Raw genomic sequence first — 20,038 nt, 5'->3', positions numbered from 1 at the left:
GATGTTCTCGGGCGGTGGAAGGAGTACTTTGAGGATCTCCTCAATCCCTCCGACACGCCTTCCGTAGAGGAAGCTGAGGCTGGGGACTTGGAGGGGGACTCGTCCATTACCCTGGCTGAAGTTGCTGAGGTAGTCAAAAAACTCCTCGGTGGCAAGGCTCCGGGGGTGGATGAGATCCGCCCCGAGTTTCTCAAGTCTCTGGATGTTGTGGGGCTGTCTTGGCTGACACGCCTCTGCAGCATCGCGTGGAGTTCGGGAACGGTGCCTCTGGACTGGCAGACCGGGGTGGTGGTCCCTCTTTTTAAGAAGGGGGACCGGAGATTGTGTTCCAACTACAGGGGGATCACACTCCTTAGCCTCCCTGGGAAAGTCTATGCCAGGGTACTGGAAAGGAGAATCCGACCGATAGTCGAACCTCGGATTCAGGAGGAGCAATGCGGTTTTCGCCCTGGCCGTGGAACACTGGACCAGCTCTATACCCTCACTAGGGTGCTGGAGGGTTTGTGGGAGTTTGCCCAACCAGTCCATATGTGTTTTGTGGACCTGGAGAAGGCATTCGACCGTGTCCCTCGTGGCATCCTATGGGGGGTACTTCGGGATTATGGGGTTCGGGGCTCGTTGCTACGGGCTGTTCGTTCCCTGTATAACCGGAGTAGGTGCTTGGTTCGCATTGCCGGCAGTAAGTCAGACCTGTTCCCGGTGCATGTTGGACTCCGCCAGGGCTGCCCTTTGTCACCGATTCTGTTCATTATCTTTATGGACAGAATTTCTAGGCGCAGTCAGGGAACGGAGGGTGTCTGTTTTGGTGGCCGCGAGATCTCGTCTCTGCTTTTTGCGGACGATGTGGTCCTGTTGGCTTCATCAAGTCAAGACTTGCAGCGTGCACTGGGGAGGTTTGCAGCCGAGTGCGAAGCGGCGGGAATGAGAATCAGCACCTCCAAATCCGAGGCCATGGTTCTCAGTCGGAAAAAGGTGGATTGCCCCCTCCGGGTTAGGGGGGAGTTGCTCCCTCAAGTGGAGGAGTTTCAGTATCTTGGGGTCTTGTTCACGAGTGAGGGAAAAATGGAGCGGCAGGTCGACAGACGGATCGGTGCGGCGTCCGCAGTAATGCGGTCATTGTACTGGTCTGTTGTGGTGAAGAGGGAGCTGAGTCGTAAGGCGAAGCTCTCAATTTACCGGTCGATCTACGTTCCTACCCTCACCTATGGTCATGAACTCTGGATCATGACCGAAAGAATGAGATCGCGGATACAAGCGGCAGAAATGAGTTTCCTCCGCAGAGTGGCTGGGCGCACCCTTAGGGATAGGGTGAGGAGCTCAGTCACCCGGGAGGAGCTCGGAGTAGAGCCGCTGCTCCTCCGCATCGAGAGGAGCCAGTTGAGGTGGCTCGGGCATCTGTTCCGGATGCCTCCTGGACGCCTCCCTGGGGAGGTGTTCCGGGCTTGTCCCACTGGGAGGAGGCCTCGGGGCAGACCCAGGACACGTTGGAGAGACTGTCTCCCGGCTGGCCTGGGAACGCCTTGGGGTTCCCCCAGAGGAACTGGAGGAGGTGTGCGGGGAGAGGGAAGTCTAGAGGACTCTGCTCGGACTGCTGCCCCCGCGACCCGGCCCCGGATAAAGCGGAGGAAGATGGATGGATGGATGGATGGGCTGCTTAAAAATAAGTCAGGCTCATATGAAGATATAGCAATTTGTTTTAGTCTGATTTATGTTTTATTTCTGTGACTTGGGTTTCTGCTGGGTGCTCAGATTTTCTCCCACAGTCCAAATGTGTTTCAGGTGTGGAATAAAACAGTATCTTGGTAGTTAATAATAATTGGTTCCCCCAGCATCTTAGAATGTGGTAAGAAGTGACAGTGCTGCGAGAAGCCCCCCCACTTAAGAGCGGTATTTGTGTATATCAGTAGGTTTGCATGTTCACCATGCCATCAGACCCTATTCAGCGATCAGGTTTAGGTGAAACAGATGACCTAATAAGGTGTTAAATGCTAAGGTAATGTTCTAGCCCAAATGCAGGTTTCAAGTTGGTCATACGTACAAGTACCGTGTACAAGTATCATGAAATTCTTATTGAATGCTTCTCCACAGACTGAACAAAAACAATAGAAATACCGCACAAAACAATGAATAATGCTAATAACAATAAATAACAGTAGTCAGCCAGAGAACTCAGAACATGAGAATGCTTAAAGTGACAATGTAATCTACCAATGTGCTTGGAAGGAGCAGTCCAACTCTAGTTACAAAAGGTGGCACATTGGTGAGTGTTGTATACTCTTACAGCAGTGGGGTAAAAGCTGTTCCTGTACCTAGCAGTGTGGATTTGAATAGACCTGAGCCGCTTTTCAGGCAGCTGAAAAGAGAAAAGTGCCCGTCTGGGGTGACTGATCTTTCATGATGCGCATCGTTTTTTTGAGGCAACGTGTGGTGTAGGTGTCCTGAACTGCTGGTAGCTGTGTGCCGATGATTTCCTGAACTGTTTTGACCACCCTCTGTAGGGCTTTCTTGTCCTGTGTGGAGCAGCTGCCACCCCAGCATGTAATATACCCTGTGAGGACGGACTGGATAGCACACCTGTAGAAGGTGGTGAGGACTGTAGTGGGCATCCTGGCTTTCTTCAGATGCCTGAGGAAGTGGAGATGTTGATGGGCCTTTTTGATGGTTGATGCTGTGTGCTCAGTCCATGTGAGTTTGGCAGTGAGGGTGACCCCTAGGAATTTGAAGCTGTTGACCCTCTCTACCGTGTCCCCTCCTATGTAGATGGGTGCCTGAACCGTATCCTGTTTCCTGAAGTCAGTCACCAATTCCTTAGTTTCTCTCACATTGAGAGACGGGTTGTTGTCCTGGCACCACTCTGCCAGGAGCCTCATCTCCTCTCTGTAAGCCGTCTCATCGTTGTTGGTGATCAGACCCACAATGGTGGTATCGTCAGCAAACTTTATGATAGTGCTGGAGCTGTGACTGGCCACACAGTCATGTGTGAACAAGGAATATAGCACTGGGCTCAGGACACTTCCCTGTGGAGTGCTAGTGTTGAGGATCAGTGGGGAGGAGGTATTGCTGCCAATCTGCACACGCTGGGGTCTGTTGGTGAGGAAATCCAGGATCCAGTTGCACAATGTGGCACTCAGTCCCAGCCCTAGTAGTTTGTGGATCAGCTTGGTTGGGATGACAGTTGTAACGATCTGGCTAATGAGTTAGCCCAGATCCTCACGTGGATTCCAGAAAGGCGTATAATTATATAAATCCAGACGGACACGGACAAAAGGAAGCTCTTCTTTTTAATATCTTGTAGGCAACTATGGATGACATATTTCACACAGCTGTCTTTACAATAAAATAAACAACATTAAAGTAAACTCCAAAACGTGCGAGGCACAAAATGTGTACACGGCCAAGTATATCAGCCTGCGCGCGCGTGGGAGAGAGGACCGAGGGGGAGGAGCAACCCCTAGTCTCCACCATAATACGTCATCATTACACAGTGTTAAATGCTGAGCTATAGTCCACAAACAATAGCCTTGCATAGCAGTTTTTATTATCCAGGTGAGACAGAATGGTGTGAAGTGTATGTGATATTGTATCTTCAGTGGTGTTTTTGAAACAGGTTGGTAAAGTTGAGCTTTTTAAGGAGGTGTTAAATATGTCCATAAAGACAGTAGCCAGTTGCTCACTGCATGTTTTTAAAACTCGCCCCGAAATTCTGTCCAGACCAGCAGCTTTGCAGATGTTGACTCTGCTAAAAGTTTTTCCCACTTGTGCCACAGAGACGGTGAGACTGGAGTCATGCATTGCTGTTGGAGCTTGTACTGGGGGGTACTTGTTTGCGAGCTCAAGACGGCTGTAAAATGCTTCAATTCGTCAGGGAGAGAGACACCGGCACTTCTCAATGTCCGTGGTTTATAATCTGAGCAGGGTTGCGGTGAACCAGAGCCTAACCCAGTAACACAGGGTGCAAGGCTGGATGGGGAGGGGATACACCCAGAACTGGACACCAGTCTGTTGCGAGGCACCCCAAGCAGGACTCGAACCCCAGACCCACCAGAGAACAGGACCTAGCCAACCCGCTGCACCACTGCTCCACCGCACCACCACACCTCCCAGCCTTATAAGAACAATGGTATTAATAAATACAAATGGCACTAATACAGAAGAAAAGAAACTGTAACTGAATTCTGGGCAAATGCAAATATAAAATGAACAACAAAATATTAGTACATAAAAAAGGAACAATGTCAATAAAATACCACACATTATCTAAAGCTGCTACTTCGTTCTACAGGAACAAGTCTAAACGACACATTCCTATACAAACGCCTAAAATTCATTGCCTATAACTTACAACTATGTTGTAGCTCCGTGAAAGTAGCGCCGCCCCCCCCCCCCCCCCCCCCGAAACAGTGTATTACAAAACTTTTAAATCATTCAACCTCAATTCCATGTTTAACTTTTTTGGCGATGATGATGGTTGTTCACATGACATTCCCCCCCAAAAGAAAAAAATGCTTGGAGACTTGAATTTTGGCTCAGTCTTTAGTGTTACATTTGTGCCTTTCAAGCGACGGTTTGCTTCACCCAGGTTGATACGAGTGAAGAAATCAGCACAGAACAATTTACATCAATTGTTGTTGTGTGGTGTTTTTTTTTAAATGAACAGTTAAACTGGAAACATCTACAAATTCACTGTAATCTTTCCAAGAGTCCTGTGTACATAACACCTGTATTTTTTTCTAAATCAATGTCAGCTTGACAAAAAAAAATGAAAGAAATAAAAATGTGCTGGAAAATTGCTTGTTGTATCATTTCTGTTTTGAAGTTATTTGTGTGGGTGGTGACACCTCCCAGTCTCTGCTAATAGAGTGCTAGGACCCAGAACTGGGCTTACTCTTTGGTGTGGCATTTGTGTCTAGTTATGTAAAGAAACTTTAGACTGCATATCTTTTTTCTTTTTGAAAATGAAAATTTTTGGTAATGAACTTAAAATAGTATTATAATTCTCAGTTTGTGATGTCAGACACACCCCTCCTCCCTGCCCCAAAGGATTCTGGGACCCTGACCTAGTACTTTTGTTTCGGTGTGTTTAATTACAGCACAGCATCCATTTGAGGCAGGGGGAAGGAGTCAGAGTTTGACATAAGAGCTATAGCAAAGCTCACAGTGTTGGTGTTGCTTGCTGAGGCTGTAGATCTTAAGGCCAATTTTGTAGTTGCTTTGAGTGATGCTGAAGGCAGTGATGTTTGAGACATGCAAAATCTTTTGAAAGAAAAGATTTTTCTGAAAGGTATGGGGACAGCTGCTAGCGTAGTGGTTAGAACAAGTACCTTTGGACCCAAAGGTTGCAGGTTTGAGCCTTACCTCTGGTTGTAGTGCCCTTGAGCAAGGTACTTACCCTGAATTGCTCCAGTAAAATTACCCAGCTGTATAAATGGGTGAATAATTGTAACCTTAATATTGTAAGTTGCTTTGGAGAAAAGCATCAGATAAATGTAAATGTGAGGTTTGCCACTCGCTGAAGTTTGAATGTAATGATGAAGGAAACCTCAATGAATGCCCATTCAGCACTAAAAGAATCAGTCACCTTGTGTGAAGAATGCAAGTTCTTAGCTGTTGACAGTGGTGACAAATTGTTCTTCATGTCACAAGGCTTTCCTGTTACTTACCACTCTGGACAGGGATAATGGTTCCATAATTTAACACTACGAATCTTACTGCATGTTCTGCTGGAATGGAGGCTAAATTCAAAAAAGCTGAAGCACTCTGTCTTCAACGATGAAACTCCGCACATGAGAATAGACAAGTTCCATATTCAGCATTCAAAATTCAAGGAAGGACACGTGAGAATATCTGTGGCCTGAAATCAGGTGTCCCAAAGGGCCCCAATATGCCCCGTGATGCAGAGTTTGACACAGCTAATCCTGAATCAGATAAAAATCAGGACTTGGTTTACCCACCAAATGACAGGGCTGTCAAATTGGAGAGGACTTGGTCTTCCACCCAAAAAAAAAAAAAAAAAAAAACCTTACTCGATGTAGAGAAGGGCTGCATGTAGACTTATGAACAGTGGTGAAAAAGGTACAAATAGGTTTCCTAAGGAACAGTAACATCAGAGAGCTACAACCTGTGAAAGTCTCCGGAGACAGTGTCATCTGCCTTCTGTGACAGTCCCTCGTACAAAGAAGTGGCTAATAAAGTTGAAATTTTTCACCTTGTGAAAACAATAGCTAGGAAGGGTGTGCACAAAGGAATATGTGTCCTCCAAGCTAAACTTCTGTGGGACACATTTGGAGCTCAACAAATACAGTTGGGACTACAGCAGGTTAGAGCAGAGTGCAACATCTCAACTGTTGTTTCAAATGTGTTGTCAAGTGCCCGGGATAGTAGCAAAGACCAAATGTTCTTCAAGGACATGCTCACGCTATGCTGGAGCATCATGCAGGAGATCCATACAAAACACTCAGACACGTAGAGACTTTTCACATCATCAGCTAATGGGAGATCTCCGGACAGCTGGGTGTCTGATCGGTTTGTGTTGCTTCCTTTTATTTGCAAGCTCATACGTAAGTCATCATGAGGTGTGGCAACACTTTTGTAACTTCTTTACGATCTACTCCGAACAATTTGTCCCTGTTTAAGAAGTGTGTTGGGATGCATCCTAAAGGTCAAGAAAATTTCTTTACGTCTTGTTTTCCTACCAACATTTTTCATTACGTTAAGCAGTCACACAGAGTATGAAGCCAAGGCACAACATGTATTAACTAGAACAACATGTATTTTCTAAATGTATTAACTAGAACATATTAGTCACGTGTACATTTTAACTACTTAAATTTTCACACCACACTCCCCCCTTTGAGCATGAAATGCTCACATAAAGTTCCCCCTGTCGTCATTTTGTCACAGGAGATTATCCTGGTACTGCAATGCCCTGGTCTTCACAGGCATAACAAAGTCAGGCTCAGACAAGTCCTTTAGGGCCTTCGATCTTAACTGCGTGTGGAGTAGTGAGCAATGCTTGATAGGGGCATCTCGACCAGGGTTGGTCCCAGTGCTTTCTCCGCAGGGCCTAAACCAGGACCCAGTTATTGGGTATCGGCACAGTCAGCGAGTCAGCACTCGCGTCCTCCACCAACCTCAAACCTTTTGGTGGACTGCACTTAGACTCTTCTTCAGCCCTGTAAGATAGGACCGTAAATCACCATCCACAGTTTCTAATGTTAGACGACCACCTGCCATGGGGGCCGGCATTGGACAAACCTGCCTGAACCTCAAAAGGAGATACTCCCAGCTGTGAGTTCTCCCATGTTGTGCTGTTTAAACTATAGGCAGTGCATCAGGCCAGGACAGCCCAGTGTCTTTACACCTTAGCCAACTAAATCTTAATAATTTGATTAGTAAGGTGTATAGGAACACCTTATCTCGGCATCCTGCCATTTCCAAGGAAACATCTCAGCCTACCGGGGGGGAACATCAACCGCTACTGAACAATACTTGTATCCTCTGCTTGGAGTGAAATCGGGCTGGATGTGTGTGTAAAAGGTCCATCCGGCAGAGGAGTGGTTGACATGGGTAACAAGGTTGCCTTGCAAATGTACTTCATGCATGTTACACGTTTCTGACAGCATGCCAATGTATAGGTGGTAAATCCTGGGGCTTCCCAGTGACACTGGGCACTGGATACTGTTGTCACCATGGCATCTCGCGAGACATGGTCCAGGCCATGGGAAGCCTTAGCCATTCCTGGATAAGCACTGCAAGGGGGAAAAGGTTTATTTGTGGTGTGTCGGCTAATTCCATCCCTTGTCGCCCCAACCCAATCACCGGGGCAACCATCAAGGCTTGCTTCAAATCAGTCAAATTAAATAGGTCATCTGTCCGCGTCAGTACGTCTGTCAGAGAAAGGCCTTTACCGTTTATCGTATTAAGTAACGGTCGAGCTCTTTGCACATGGTCCTAGAACCATAGGTGAAAATATCCAGTCATGCCCAGGACGGACAGCATCTGTGATTGTGATTTGGCGACGGGTTTTGGCATCTCCATTGTGAGTCAGGGCGAGCAGAGAAAGGGAAAAAGGCATTTGCTAGATCTACAACAGAAAACTAATTTATCATTGGGAGAAATTGAGGACAATGCGGTAGTTGGATTTGGAACAATTGGAGCTCTTGGATGTATTGCTTCATTCACCCCCCCCCCCCTTACGTCCTGTATTAAAAAAAAAAAAAAAACTAGATTTTGGATGTTTTACCATTGAAGCTGCTGTTTTTATATCTCCAGTCATTCACCTCCCCTAATTTTTCCTGTTCTTTCACATACCTTCCTACTACTTTTCTACTCGCTCTAGCCTCCATCTGAACTTTGCATCTCTGCACCGCCCCATCTTGAGATACCCATCTACCTTCTATTTCCATTCTAGGTTTCCTGTCTTCCCCAGTGATATGTGTGGAACTAAATCCCCTTGTACCACGTATTTTGGGCCAGAGTCAGAACACCAGAGGCTGCAGCGCAGTCCTTTGTCAGGAACAAATCAGACAGAATGACTGTCTCTTTCTCAGATTTGTTGGCCAGAAACTTCCGTTGTTCTTGTCGATCCTCTGCAGTTTCTTCAGCAAGGAAGTGTGCCATGCAGGGCAAATGTGGGCTGTGTTAAACTGTGACGTACCTTACTTCAAAGCAGTGTGTCTTCGTCAAGCAGCCAAACAGTGTATTGCAATAACATCTGCTGGGAAAACAGTCCCAATATTGGAGATGTGATGTTGGTACCTTCTTCGGTCACAGAGACAGTCACACCGAGCTTCGCAAGCAATTCTTGACCTAGCAGGTTCACCGGACAGCATTCACTAAGGAACAACGGATTGTTTGTCACAGCAATGTCTTTTGTCATTCCCACAGGCAGTGAGTCTGTTTCCTCGAGGCTTTGCGTTACTCCTGATGCGGATCTGGTTTCCATTTGTGGGGAACTCCTGGCATCTCCTGTTTTCTAATAGTGACTCTCGCACCTGTGTCCACCAGGAAGGAAATGGGTTGATGCGAGACCATCAGCTGTATCATCAGGTCTAACGTGGGGCACCAGATCAGAGCTGTGAATTGACCCGTTCCTTCACCACTTGTCCCTGCCTCGTCTTAGGCACTGTGATTGAATGCTGTCACTCCCATCGGTGGGGGCGCCGGGCAAGAGCAGTTCTGAGCCATCTGCTGCCCACTGGGGCTTTCTCCTCTCCAATGGCCCACCTTGCCGCAGATGCAGCATCTGCCATCATTGCCCTGAGATCAGGCCCCCCCATGACCATTCTCTCCCTTTTCCAGGGTTCCCTCTACCTTGGCCACGATTCTGCCCGTGTCCGCGGCCCCTGCCAGTGTTGTTACTCCGTTCTTCATGGAAAGAGAGTTGCACTGCCATCAGCTTGCTCGCTTTCTCCTCCTTCTGTTCTTTCTGGTTTCTTTCTGCGTGCCCTGCATACCATCTCAGATCTTCCAGCTTGGCCTCATGGCAGCCAATGCAAGATGTTTTTACTTCTTCTGCAATTCAAATCTCAGACCATTCACAAACAGACATGCCATTACAGTGTTGCGTTCCTGTGCATTCTGTATACCTGAATGACCGATCGTCATTTTGCTAAAACGATGTTCCCACTCACTGATACTCTCTTCATCTTTCTGTCTGGCTTGACTCAACTATGTTCAGTCTGTGTCTCACTTGTACTTTTTTAGAATTTGAGTGCAAAGACTCTGCCACTCACCACTGAAGCAGTTTGCATCTCGGTTCAAACCAGTCCATTCGTCTCACACGCTGTTCCAGTCCCTCCTGAGCTTGCGTCTCAGAGCTTGGGACCATTCACCACCACTGGGTTTGTAGATGTCATCTAGGTCCTGGATAGCCTCCCAGAAATGTTGACCACCAACCTCTCTGGGATCGGGAAGGCTATTGCAGACGTCTGTTGGTTCTTGATTCTCCCAGTTCCTCTGCACCAAGACCACCCTGTAGTTCCCATCTTGGTCAGGGCCTCGGGGGTCAGGCATCTGAATCAGCAGTATCTGGTGCTGTGAAGGGGACAGGGAAGTGGGACGGGCAGACCAAATAGAGAATACTTACATCTGCTTCTTACATCCGGGGGGGGCACACACCCTGGACGGGACTCCAGTCCGTCGCAAGGCACTCGAACCCCAGACCCACCAGAGAGCAGGCCCCACCCAAACCCGCTGCGCCACCGTGCCCCCCCTTGCAGAATAGCCTTCAAATATAAAGCAGGAATGCTCAAGCACAATAGCTTTCACTCTTTTCATTTGCACAGTTGGATAAGTGGTTTAGAGTACCATTTATTTCAATACCACTTCCAGCATCATGCAGTATCACCTACAGTATTCCTTGTAATAGCATGCATGAAACATCAATAAATTCATAACAGAATAAACATCCAGTTTATTAATTATCCCAGACTTTGTAAACAAGTATTCACCCTAGTTAGTGGATTGAGTTGTTGTGCAATACACAGATGCCGATCCAATTACAAGCAACAATAAAAGAAAATATCAGAACTCTCTATACTCAGAGTAATTTATACATCAAATGATTAAACTCCTGTTGTTATTCTTCCCCCACGGAAGTCTTGGACAGCAGCTCCTCTTTGGGATTCCCTCAACAGTGGGTCATGACAGCAGAGGTTAACCACTCCATGTTGGGTGCCAAGCTGTGAAAGAGATTATGTTTACTTCTCTGGAACCGATCAGCCGCAGGAGATCCGCACAAAACACTCAGACACGTAGAGACATTTCACGACAACATCGGCGGATGGGAGAGCTCCGTACACCTGGATGTCTCCCCGATCAGTTTGCCTCCTTTTATTTACAAGTTCATACATAGGTCATCATAAGGTGTGGCAACACTTCCCTTGTGTCTGACGCAAAAGTGATCTACTTTTAACAATTTGTCCCTCTGTATAAGAAGTGTGTAGTTAACTAGAACATATTAAGCAGCTTCATGGAGCTCTTGTAGCTTTCTTTGTTCTTCTTCTGTTATTCTGTTTCTCTTCTCCACTCTTGACAGGTATATTCTTTTCTGTGACATGATTGCCGTTCACCAGTTTGCAGTCCTGGAATTTGTGACATAGCGGTTCTCTTGCAAACAAACTCTATTGGACACCTAATTTGTTAGGGGCCCCTCCGGCAGCTGTGGGGCCCTAAGCAGCCGCATATGTAACTTATTAGATAGGGCCAGCTCTGATGGGGAGAGAAGGGTCTCTTATTGTGAGCAGCGGTGCTTGGGGCTCATCTTTAGAGCTATATGCCCTCAGGCTGAAAAAGTGCACTGTGCACTGAAGTGCATGGCCTGCTGCCTAATCACCTAGAAAGCCCAATGTTCTTCTCTACCCCTCCTTTTCTCTCTAAGGATAAGTACCATTGAGTCACTTTGAACCCATATCAGCCCAGAGTAGTATGACATTTATTCACTCAGCTGACACTTCCCTAAAAGCAACTTGCAGAGTTCAATAACTTCCAATTATTTACTCATTCATACAGCTGGCTGCTCAAGGGTCCCATGAAAGGTGTTTTTTTTTTTTTAAACACTTTGGTCCTGTGCAGACCTGACGAGAAACTCAATTAGATGTGTATAAATGTATAATTTCACAGACCTCCTCTCCATCTGCCCCGTATAATAAATTATGTTTTAATGTGAGTAGTAAATGCTAAATTTTGTGAGCAGAAATGTTACCCATATTACAGGGGTAACATTTATTAGGGGGTCATCCCCTAGTGCCATCGAGCCAGATTTGACTCAAAGCAGCCACTCGTGGTTTTTGTGGGAAGAGACGATGCTCCACAGCAGCAGTTCCCTATGGTTTGCACGTTTCTGAGCTATAGCCCACAGTAAGAGTTTGCAGAGCGCACACACAGCCATAACATTCAGCGCAATGTGAAGTAGCACAGGTGAATCCACAGCTGTGACTCCATCTCCAAATTGACAGGAGAGCGTTGTGGTTTGGATCTCAAGCTCGTTGGAAGGAGAGTCCACTCACTGACCCGTCACACTGGCTCACAGCCAGCAATGGGGTTTGCTCCGGCTGCAGGTCCCAACACCTGACTTTAAAGGATGGTAAGAGCGGAAGCTGTTTTAATGCTCCTATTTGTCATGGTGGAGAAGATTACTCTCCTCTTTTTAGACCACCTTGTGTAAGAAGTGTTTTTCTCTGGCAGTGGCCCAGAAGGACATAACCAGGAACATTAAATTGGCGGGTTCGCAGCGCTTCCTGTCGGCCCGCAAATTGGACAAAGCAGAAGCTTTTGTGTCAAAGCTCACAGTGACTCTGAAAGGGTCGCTGCAAAATCGGTTGGGTGCCCATTGAAAACCCATCAGTCCCGATTGGGGAGAAACATATCTGCATACGACATTGCATTTGTCATCAGCCAGCTTTCAAAAGATTACATTTCTCGTTTTTGTACAAGGTGGCACAGCAAGTAGCATTGCTGTCTCACAGCACCTGGTTGGTGTGGGAGGGCGTGGGGTCAATCCCCACTCAGTCTGTGTGTAGTTTGCATGTTCTCGCTGTATCGGCATGGGTTTCCTCCAGGTGCTCCTGTTTCTTCCCACAGTCCAAAGACATGCTGTTAAGGTTCACCCATGTAGTGTGTGAGTGACAGAGTGTGTTCGACTCATGTATGGATGAATGTAAGTAGTGTATCTAGCAGTAAGTCAAGTCACCTTTGTGAATAAGGTGTGTGGGCTGATAACACTACATAGAGTTCATTGGAAGTTACTTTGGAGAAAAGCATCTGCTAAATGAAGAAATGTAATGTAAGGTTATCCTTGCATAGCTGCTCTGATGTGGGGAAGGGGTGGAAGGCAGTCTCTCAACTGACCGGTCCTTTCAGTACATCACATACAGGATTTTCTTTGTTTAAATCATGCCATGATGTTAAGTTTATTGCACCTAAATAAAATGTTTTACCATGAGAGCTGCATACTTGGAACTCATTTAAATATTTAAAATGTATTTTTTTTTTTTAGAAATAAAAGGGACACCCAAATTCTTATCCAACCGCTCAAGAGAAAAATGACTCATTGTGATGTTTGACAGGATGATGACATGATGACACTTACGAAACCAAATTGGCTCATACAATTTAAAAAAAGTTTTATGAAAGTAAATCCCTTTGTAAACAAAGTGTTTCTCACCCATTTTGCTCTTTCATTTATTTATTTAAGTTCTGGAAATTACATTGAAATAATAGTGATGCACTAGACTGCCTAGTAATTTCAGTTCCAGTGTGTTCATGTGAATATGAATTGTATATTAGCGTATTGCCACCCAAATGGGAAATCAATCTACTGTAAAAATATCAGCAGACATTTGTAAGAGAAAATTCTGGTGTGTTCTAAGCCCTTGATCGTTGTAATCATAATCAATGTAATCATGTTTGTACCTCCTCCAGGCAAACAGAAGATCTGCTTGCTGATCCTGAACCAGCCGTTGGATGAAGACTTGTTCTACGTGCTCTGGAGGAAAGGTATAGATTTCCCAGTGGATGTGTTCTTAGCAGGGGGCGCGGTGGCGCGGTGGCGCGGTGGCACAGTGGGTTGGACTGGGTCCTGCTCTCCAGTGGGTCTGGGGTTCGAGTCCCGCTCGGGGTGCCTTGCGGCGGACTGGTGTCCTGTCCTGGGTGTGTCCCCTCCCCCTCCGGCCTTACGCCCTGTGTTGGCGGGTAGGCTCCGGTTCCCCGCGACCCCGTATAGGACAAGCAGTTCAGAAAGTGTGTGTGTGTGTGTTCGTTCTTAGCACCTTATGGTGCCCAGCGAAGGGCTGCAGTATTCCAGGGCCCTTGGATACACTTGACCAATGGCACAAGCCTATAATCCCTGAGTAGAGGACAGCAGGCCAGTGATTTATGGCAAATTCACACTTGACAGGAAAGTGCTGTGGCTTTGGAAGCTAAAGTAATGTTTGTCAACCTTTAGACCTCGACGCTGAGAGTTACTGGACCAGCTCTTGAGCCATAAATTACTCTGTGACACCCTTCTGATTACTTCACAAAGCAAAAAGTCTGGAATCTAACGCATTATTACAAATAGGATTTTATTTATTTGTTTGTTTGTTTGTTTGTTTGTTTATAACATCCTCAGGGGATAATAGTGCATGTAGTGTGTTGGGCTGTCTGTTCCTTTCTACTGTCTTAATGCACTTCGACAAAGAGAGACTATTTTTTGTACAAAATCGCTGAAATGTGTAGATTCGGATGGCTGCGCACAATACTGAATCATTAAGAAAAATGCTTTGTTTGAAGGATTAGTAATGGAGTAGTTTTGCAAATGGTGTGGACGTGAATTAATTTGTTATTCTGATAATGATTTTGTCTTTTTTAAAATATCATGTGACGTGTCGGACTCTTCAGAGCCTGCTGCATCCTGGGGATTTGAATGGAGTGTTTGTTTCCCTCCCGAGCCGTTCGTCGCGTCATAAGGTGGCGCATGATAAAATGCGGGACTTGCACTTTTGTTTTTAAATATATTTTCCCAAAGAAATGAATATTGCACTGCCAGCATTATTTAGGAAAAAGCTGAGAACCAGAGAAATTGCTTTTGCAGTCAAAAGTGAGTCCTTCACTGTTACTGCACCTGCAGACCTACTACATACTGTATCTCTTGTAACATTTATTATATCATGACATTTGGAGGGTGAAGCGGTTTTCAAATAGGAATTACTGAAAGCAGTATTTCTGTGGTGTACTGCAAAATGCACTCATTTTCTATTTGAGTACATTTAGCTTTGCTTCAGTCGATGCCAACAGTCTGTTACTTACCTGACTCAGTGTTTTAAAAGACCAAACAGTTAAGATTATTATACCAGATTATTATAATTATGTTTAATCTATTTCATTATTGCAGTGTACTTCACTATATGGTATTCATTTCTGTATTTAGTTTTCATCCCATTATATACTACTTGCATGCTTTTTTATTGCTGCGATGGGGCCTGTTGTAGATGTTTCTGGAAGACGGTACCTCTGCTTCTGGTAAATTGGACATAATATGGATTTTCTGGTTCTTGTGTCTGCTACAAGAAATATACATGGACAGCTGTGTGCAGTGGGTAACATCTGGTGAGATTCTGCAAAACTATAATAGTAAAATATTGTATTTCAGCTGTTTTTGTGCCTCATCATTCAGACTCTAAAGAACCTTGGAAGGTCTTAAAAAAAAAAAAAAAGATGAGTTGCAGCAGATCAACTCCTGAGTAATAACTTCCTTGTTGCCACCCTCCCAGATTGGCCAGTGTTACGGAGAGCTCTTGGTACTGGGGACTCATGCAGATGTACTCCAGCTTCAGCAACTAACTTCTGTAGCTCCTTCAAAGTGATGGCTTGTGTCTTTGTTGCTTCTCTTACCAATTTACGTCTTGCTTAGGCAGTTCGTTTTGAGCCCATCTTCAATTTCTCTGTCCACTTTCCTTCTTTACACAGGGACTAAGTGGTGTGATACATCTTCCTCTTCCTCATAATGGATCCAGTAGTGCTCACTGGGACATCCAGGCACTTTGGTATACATACAGTGCGTGCGTGCGTGCGTATACATATATATTTTTTAATCCAGTTTTCTTGACGTATCCATTTGGATCATTTGATCTTGTACTTCTGTGATATGCTCTTTAATCTTCATTGTCGCTGTGGGTTGGTTCATAGCCTAACTAATGACCCTTACACACAGAGTGATTTTTCATATCCAGAAAATGTGACCTTTGCTTTAATTGCTCACTGGTAGAAACTAATTATTTGGTTATGTCTAAATAAGAGGCAAATGTGTCTTGTCTGAGAACAATTTGCTACTTTAAGTATTTGCAACACAGGGGTTTGAATACTTATGAACGTTTCCGTTTTACATTCTATTTTTAATACCTGAGGATAGCTTGTGAACTAGGCTGTTGATATGAAATAGATCTCAGTAAAAAAATAATGATACATAATTTGTATCTATCTTTTCAAATACAGAAAATGGTGCTAACTTTCCAGGTGCTGGAATACCTTTGTAAGACACTGTAAGTGTAACTTTTTTGGTTATTGCTGAGGAAGGAATCACAGATGTCATGTGTAGAGTTCTGACATAATGTACAAGCAGTCTGAGAATCAGTTTTAACAGAAACACCTGTTGATAAAGACCCATTTGCTAGAAATATCCAACAGCACATTATGAATCACTTTGCTTCATTTTACCTTCCATTAAATAAATTAAATTACTTAATGCGGACATAAATGTTTTGAGTCCCAAAGAAAATGGCAGGAAATGGGTCTAAAGGGAATGAATCTGACATTTTATTGATATGTGCACTCAGCCAGCATTTGTTCTGCAGGGTCAGGATTAAGGCAGCATTAGACCTGCTGTGTCATCGTAATAAACGAGGAGTCTAAACTAATACTTTTTCATCATGGCCAAAATATGCTGAATAAAGAGCAGATAGAGAACTCATTGACATTTGTTGATTCATTTCACTAACTCTTACACTGTTAAGCTACCTACAATTGTTTACTCATTTATACAGCTGGGTCATTTTTTCTTATTTTTTTATTTTTAACTTTGCTTAAGTTAGTACTTGGGGCAGATGAGTGTCCTCCTGTTCTCGAAGAATACGAGCAAAAAAAAAAAAAAAAAAAAAAAAAGGAAAACGTTTTGTTTCCGAGCTCCGTTCTTGTGTTTCCCTCTCTAATGGTGTGTGAGTGTCACAGAGTGAGTGTGTTTCACTGATGCTACGCTATCTAGTAGTGTAGTCACCTTGGTGAATAAGGTGTGGGCTAGTAACACTACATAGTATCCGTTGTAAGTCGCTTTGGACAAAAGCATCTGCTAAGTGAGTAAATGTAATGGGCAGATATGGTTTTCTCTCTTGGCTGATGGCTTCGTCCACAGAAACGCAGTTTTACAGGATTACCAGAGATAAAAACAGTTCCTCACTCAAGTGAACAAATGGCTTTCAGTGTGAAAGTAAGTTCTTGATGTGTAAAGTGCAGTTGGACTATCCAGCAATCCTGAGATGTCTGGTTTATTAAATGTTAGTTCAGTTTTTTTACTGCAAAATTATTTGTGATTAGAATTTTCCTTGTCCTCTGACAAGATCAATGCACCGAAGCCAAATGGCATCTTGCTTTGAAGGCATCTCAGTGGTCTTTGGACTTCGACGTGCACACCCGCTTCTGCTATGGTTTGCGATACCAGTTTGTGCACCCTAGTTATGCTTGTGTAATACCTCTCCATAGAAGGTTCTGGAAGGATTAATTAGAGTGCCTTTCTGCACATTCTTTCCCCTCCAGCTTTTGGCATTATCTTGGCTTGCGCAGTGCTGACTTGGTTCGTGTGCTGGAGCCAGTCACTGGGAATACAGTAATGTGAGTGTAGTCAGCAGCCCAGTTGGCGATTTCTCTCACCTTGCACTTAGAACACTGCAATGGGACATCCTCTGTTCACTAGTCCTGGTTAAAACAAACATACTCTGATTTACAGCGGGGTGCGGTGGCGCAGTGGGTTGGACCGCAGTCCTGCTCTCCCGTGGGTCTGGGGTTCGAGTCCCGCTTGGGGTGCCTTGCGACGGACTGGCGTCCCGTCCTGGGTGTGTCCCCTCCCCCTCTGGCCTTACGCCCTGTGTTACCGGGTAGGCTCCGGTTCCCCGTGACCCCGTATGGGACAAGCGGTTCTGAAAATGTGTGTGTGTGTGTGTGTGTACTCTGATTTACATGTTTCAGCAATCACTCTTTTGCAATTGGCAGATAATTTATTCATATTTTAATGTTGTTGTTTGTACAATGAAATACAAATATGAATAAAGTGCTTTTTTGTAACACATTTTGCCTCGTCTCATTCCCTAAAACTCACTGAACCAGCTGGACTCAGCATTGGACAAATGGTTACCAATAATGAATAAATGAAAGGATAACATTAAAAGTCAAGCTAGAAATAATAGTTTTGGTTACAAATATACTAAAATATTTAGGTGTTATTGTCATGCAAAAAGTATTTCATTTTGGTATTAGTTTTAGGCAACAAATGTCATCTAGGAACCATTCATTTGTCTGTCTATTGCACAATACATTGTTTTTTGATCCCCTCACAATGGCAGTGCGCCTAATGGGGGATTCCACTGAACAAATGTACCCCTTTGTGTGAGGATCGGGTGTACAAAATTTTACATATCCTATGTATGTATCAGCCCTTCATAAATATAGGAGTTTGATGGGCAATACCGATGACAAGGATTTAGTAGTTGTTCTGGAGCAATTCCAGTTAAATGTCTCCCTCAAGGGGACAGGAGCATGGACTTTTTAACCACTCCGATGCCCTGCTGCCCCTTATTTGCATTACTTTCTCACTGGGCGATGAAGAGTGAATTGGAAATGGGCTTTGCTATGAAGTATGGTTACTTTACATGCCGGCATACATAATTTGGTTTTTATGAAATGTGTAGGTCCTTAAGGTGATTGCATTTCCATTTCAGATGCAAGCTTTAACATTTTAGTTTCCTATATTACTATAGTGGAGAAACTTCAAAGGAACAGCGTTAGTTCCTCTATTTAATGGGGCTATTCATTCCCCAAGCAAATAAAAGCGCCCCTGACTTGTGTCAGAAATGTTTTTACTCTTATTAAAAATTTAAATAAGCCATTTGATCATATTTTTGTCTCACTGTGTGTGTGTGTGTGTGTGTGTGTGTGTGTGTGTGTGTGTTATATCTTTGTCCAGCCGCAATAAGGGCATGCGCGGACGGAGGAGCCAATCGTTTGTACCAGCTGACTGCCGGTAACCAGGAAAGGTGAGAAATTGGTCATAAATCATTTTATAATCAAAATGTACCATGCAAAAGTGAGAATTTGCCAATTTTACATATTTACACTGGTGGGGGCGCAGTGGCGCAGTGGGTTGGACCGGGTCCTGCTCTCCAGTGGGTCTGGGGTTCGAGTCCCGCTTGGGGTGCCTTGCGACGGACTGGCGTCCCGTCCTGGGTGTGTCCCCTCCCCCTTCGGCCTTACACCCTGTGTTGCCGGGTAGGCTCCGGTTCCCCGTGACCCTGTATGGGACAAGCGGTTCTGAAAATGTGAACATATTTACACTGCATCATGTTCACAGATCTGCTCTCCTTTTTATTATGCTTTCAAACTTGACAAACGAAAACAGCAGACTTGGCCAATTGATTATTCTAACCTGGTTAATTTTATCTGCAGAAACTGTTTCAAACTGGATGGCTTTTTGACTTTATAGCACAGCTAGCAAATTGTCTTGTGTGTACTGAGTAACAGTCATTTTAAAATTCTGCCTCTTAATTGAAAGCCACTGAATGAAATATCCCACATGGTTCAAAAGCATGTCGTTATTTAGAAGGGTATCTGGGGGATATAAAATATTTCATCCCCAAATGGCCAAATGATCTGTTTACCACATTAAGCTTCAGTGAAATGATTGCAAACATGCTCATGTTGGTATCCAAGTTCATCATCTTCAAACAGACATGTCAGTTTATCTCTTAAAATATGTGTTCTAAAAATCATTTCCATTAGCGAAATGCACATCTAAATCTTTTAAGCTCTATTTCTTTTGAATAAAAAAGATGCAACAGTCAGAAAATTAATAATATGTATAGCTATTATACTAGTTTTTTTGAGAGTTTGCTTTCACTTTAAAATTTTAAATTATAAAGTTAGGGACTGATGATCTTCTGAAATTGAGTGTTTAAAGTATCTGTCCTGTTTCTGCTTTTTCCCATAAATTTGCTCTGTGGAGATTATAGCCAAGGCCCCTCACGTTACCACTGCGATTCTGAACTCTTTTCATAGTGGACGAGGACAATAATTGGGCCGACAGCATAATATCTAGATCAAGCTGTCCGCACGAAGTTGTAGCAACAAGCGTCGTCCTCTGAAGACCAACCTCTTCTTGAGAAATGTGGCATGGTCTTTTGCCATCTTTGCACCGTGACATCATGGACGTTTGGCAAGTGACCTTTCAGGGTTGGCCACTGTGGGACGTTTCCCATTATTTTGTAAACAATTGTTTGTAATCTGTTATTGTTGCAAA

The 20,038-nt window shown here is 44.5% G+C and overlaps 1 protein-coding gene across 1 annotated transcript in view; it reads left to right on the top strand.

Annotated features, from left to right (window-relative positions):
* tpk1 (thiamin pyrophosphokinase 1) overlaps positions 1 to 20,038 on the top strand; it is a 45,645-nt gene that overhangs the window by 9,023 nt on the left and 16,584 nt on the right. Inside the window, exons 3-4 of the mRNA XM_018727895.1 lie at positions 13,423 to 13,497; positions 18,710 to 18,779. Coding sequence (XP_018583411.1) covers positions 13,423 to 13,497; positions 18,710 to 18,779 — 145 coding nt within the window. The remainder of the gene's footprint in view (positions 1 to 13,422; positions 13,498 to 18,709; positions 18,780 to 20,038) is intronic.

The sequence above is a fragment of the Scleropages formosus genome, chromosome 16 (assembly GCF_900964775.1).
Source record: "Scleropages formosus chromosome 16, fSclFor1.1, whole genome shotgun sequence".
In the NCBI taxonomy this organism is placed as follows: domain Eukaryota; kingdom Metazoa; phylum Chordata; class Actinopteri; order Osteoglossiformes; family Osteoglossidae; genus Scleropages; species Scleropages formosus.
This window is presented reverse-complemented; position numbering and strand designations above follow the sequence as displayed.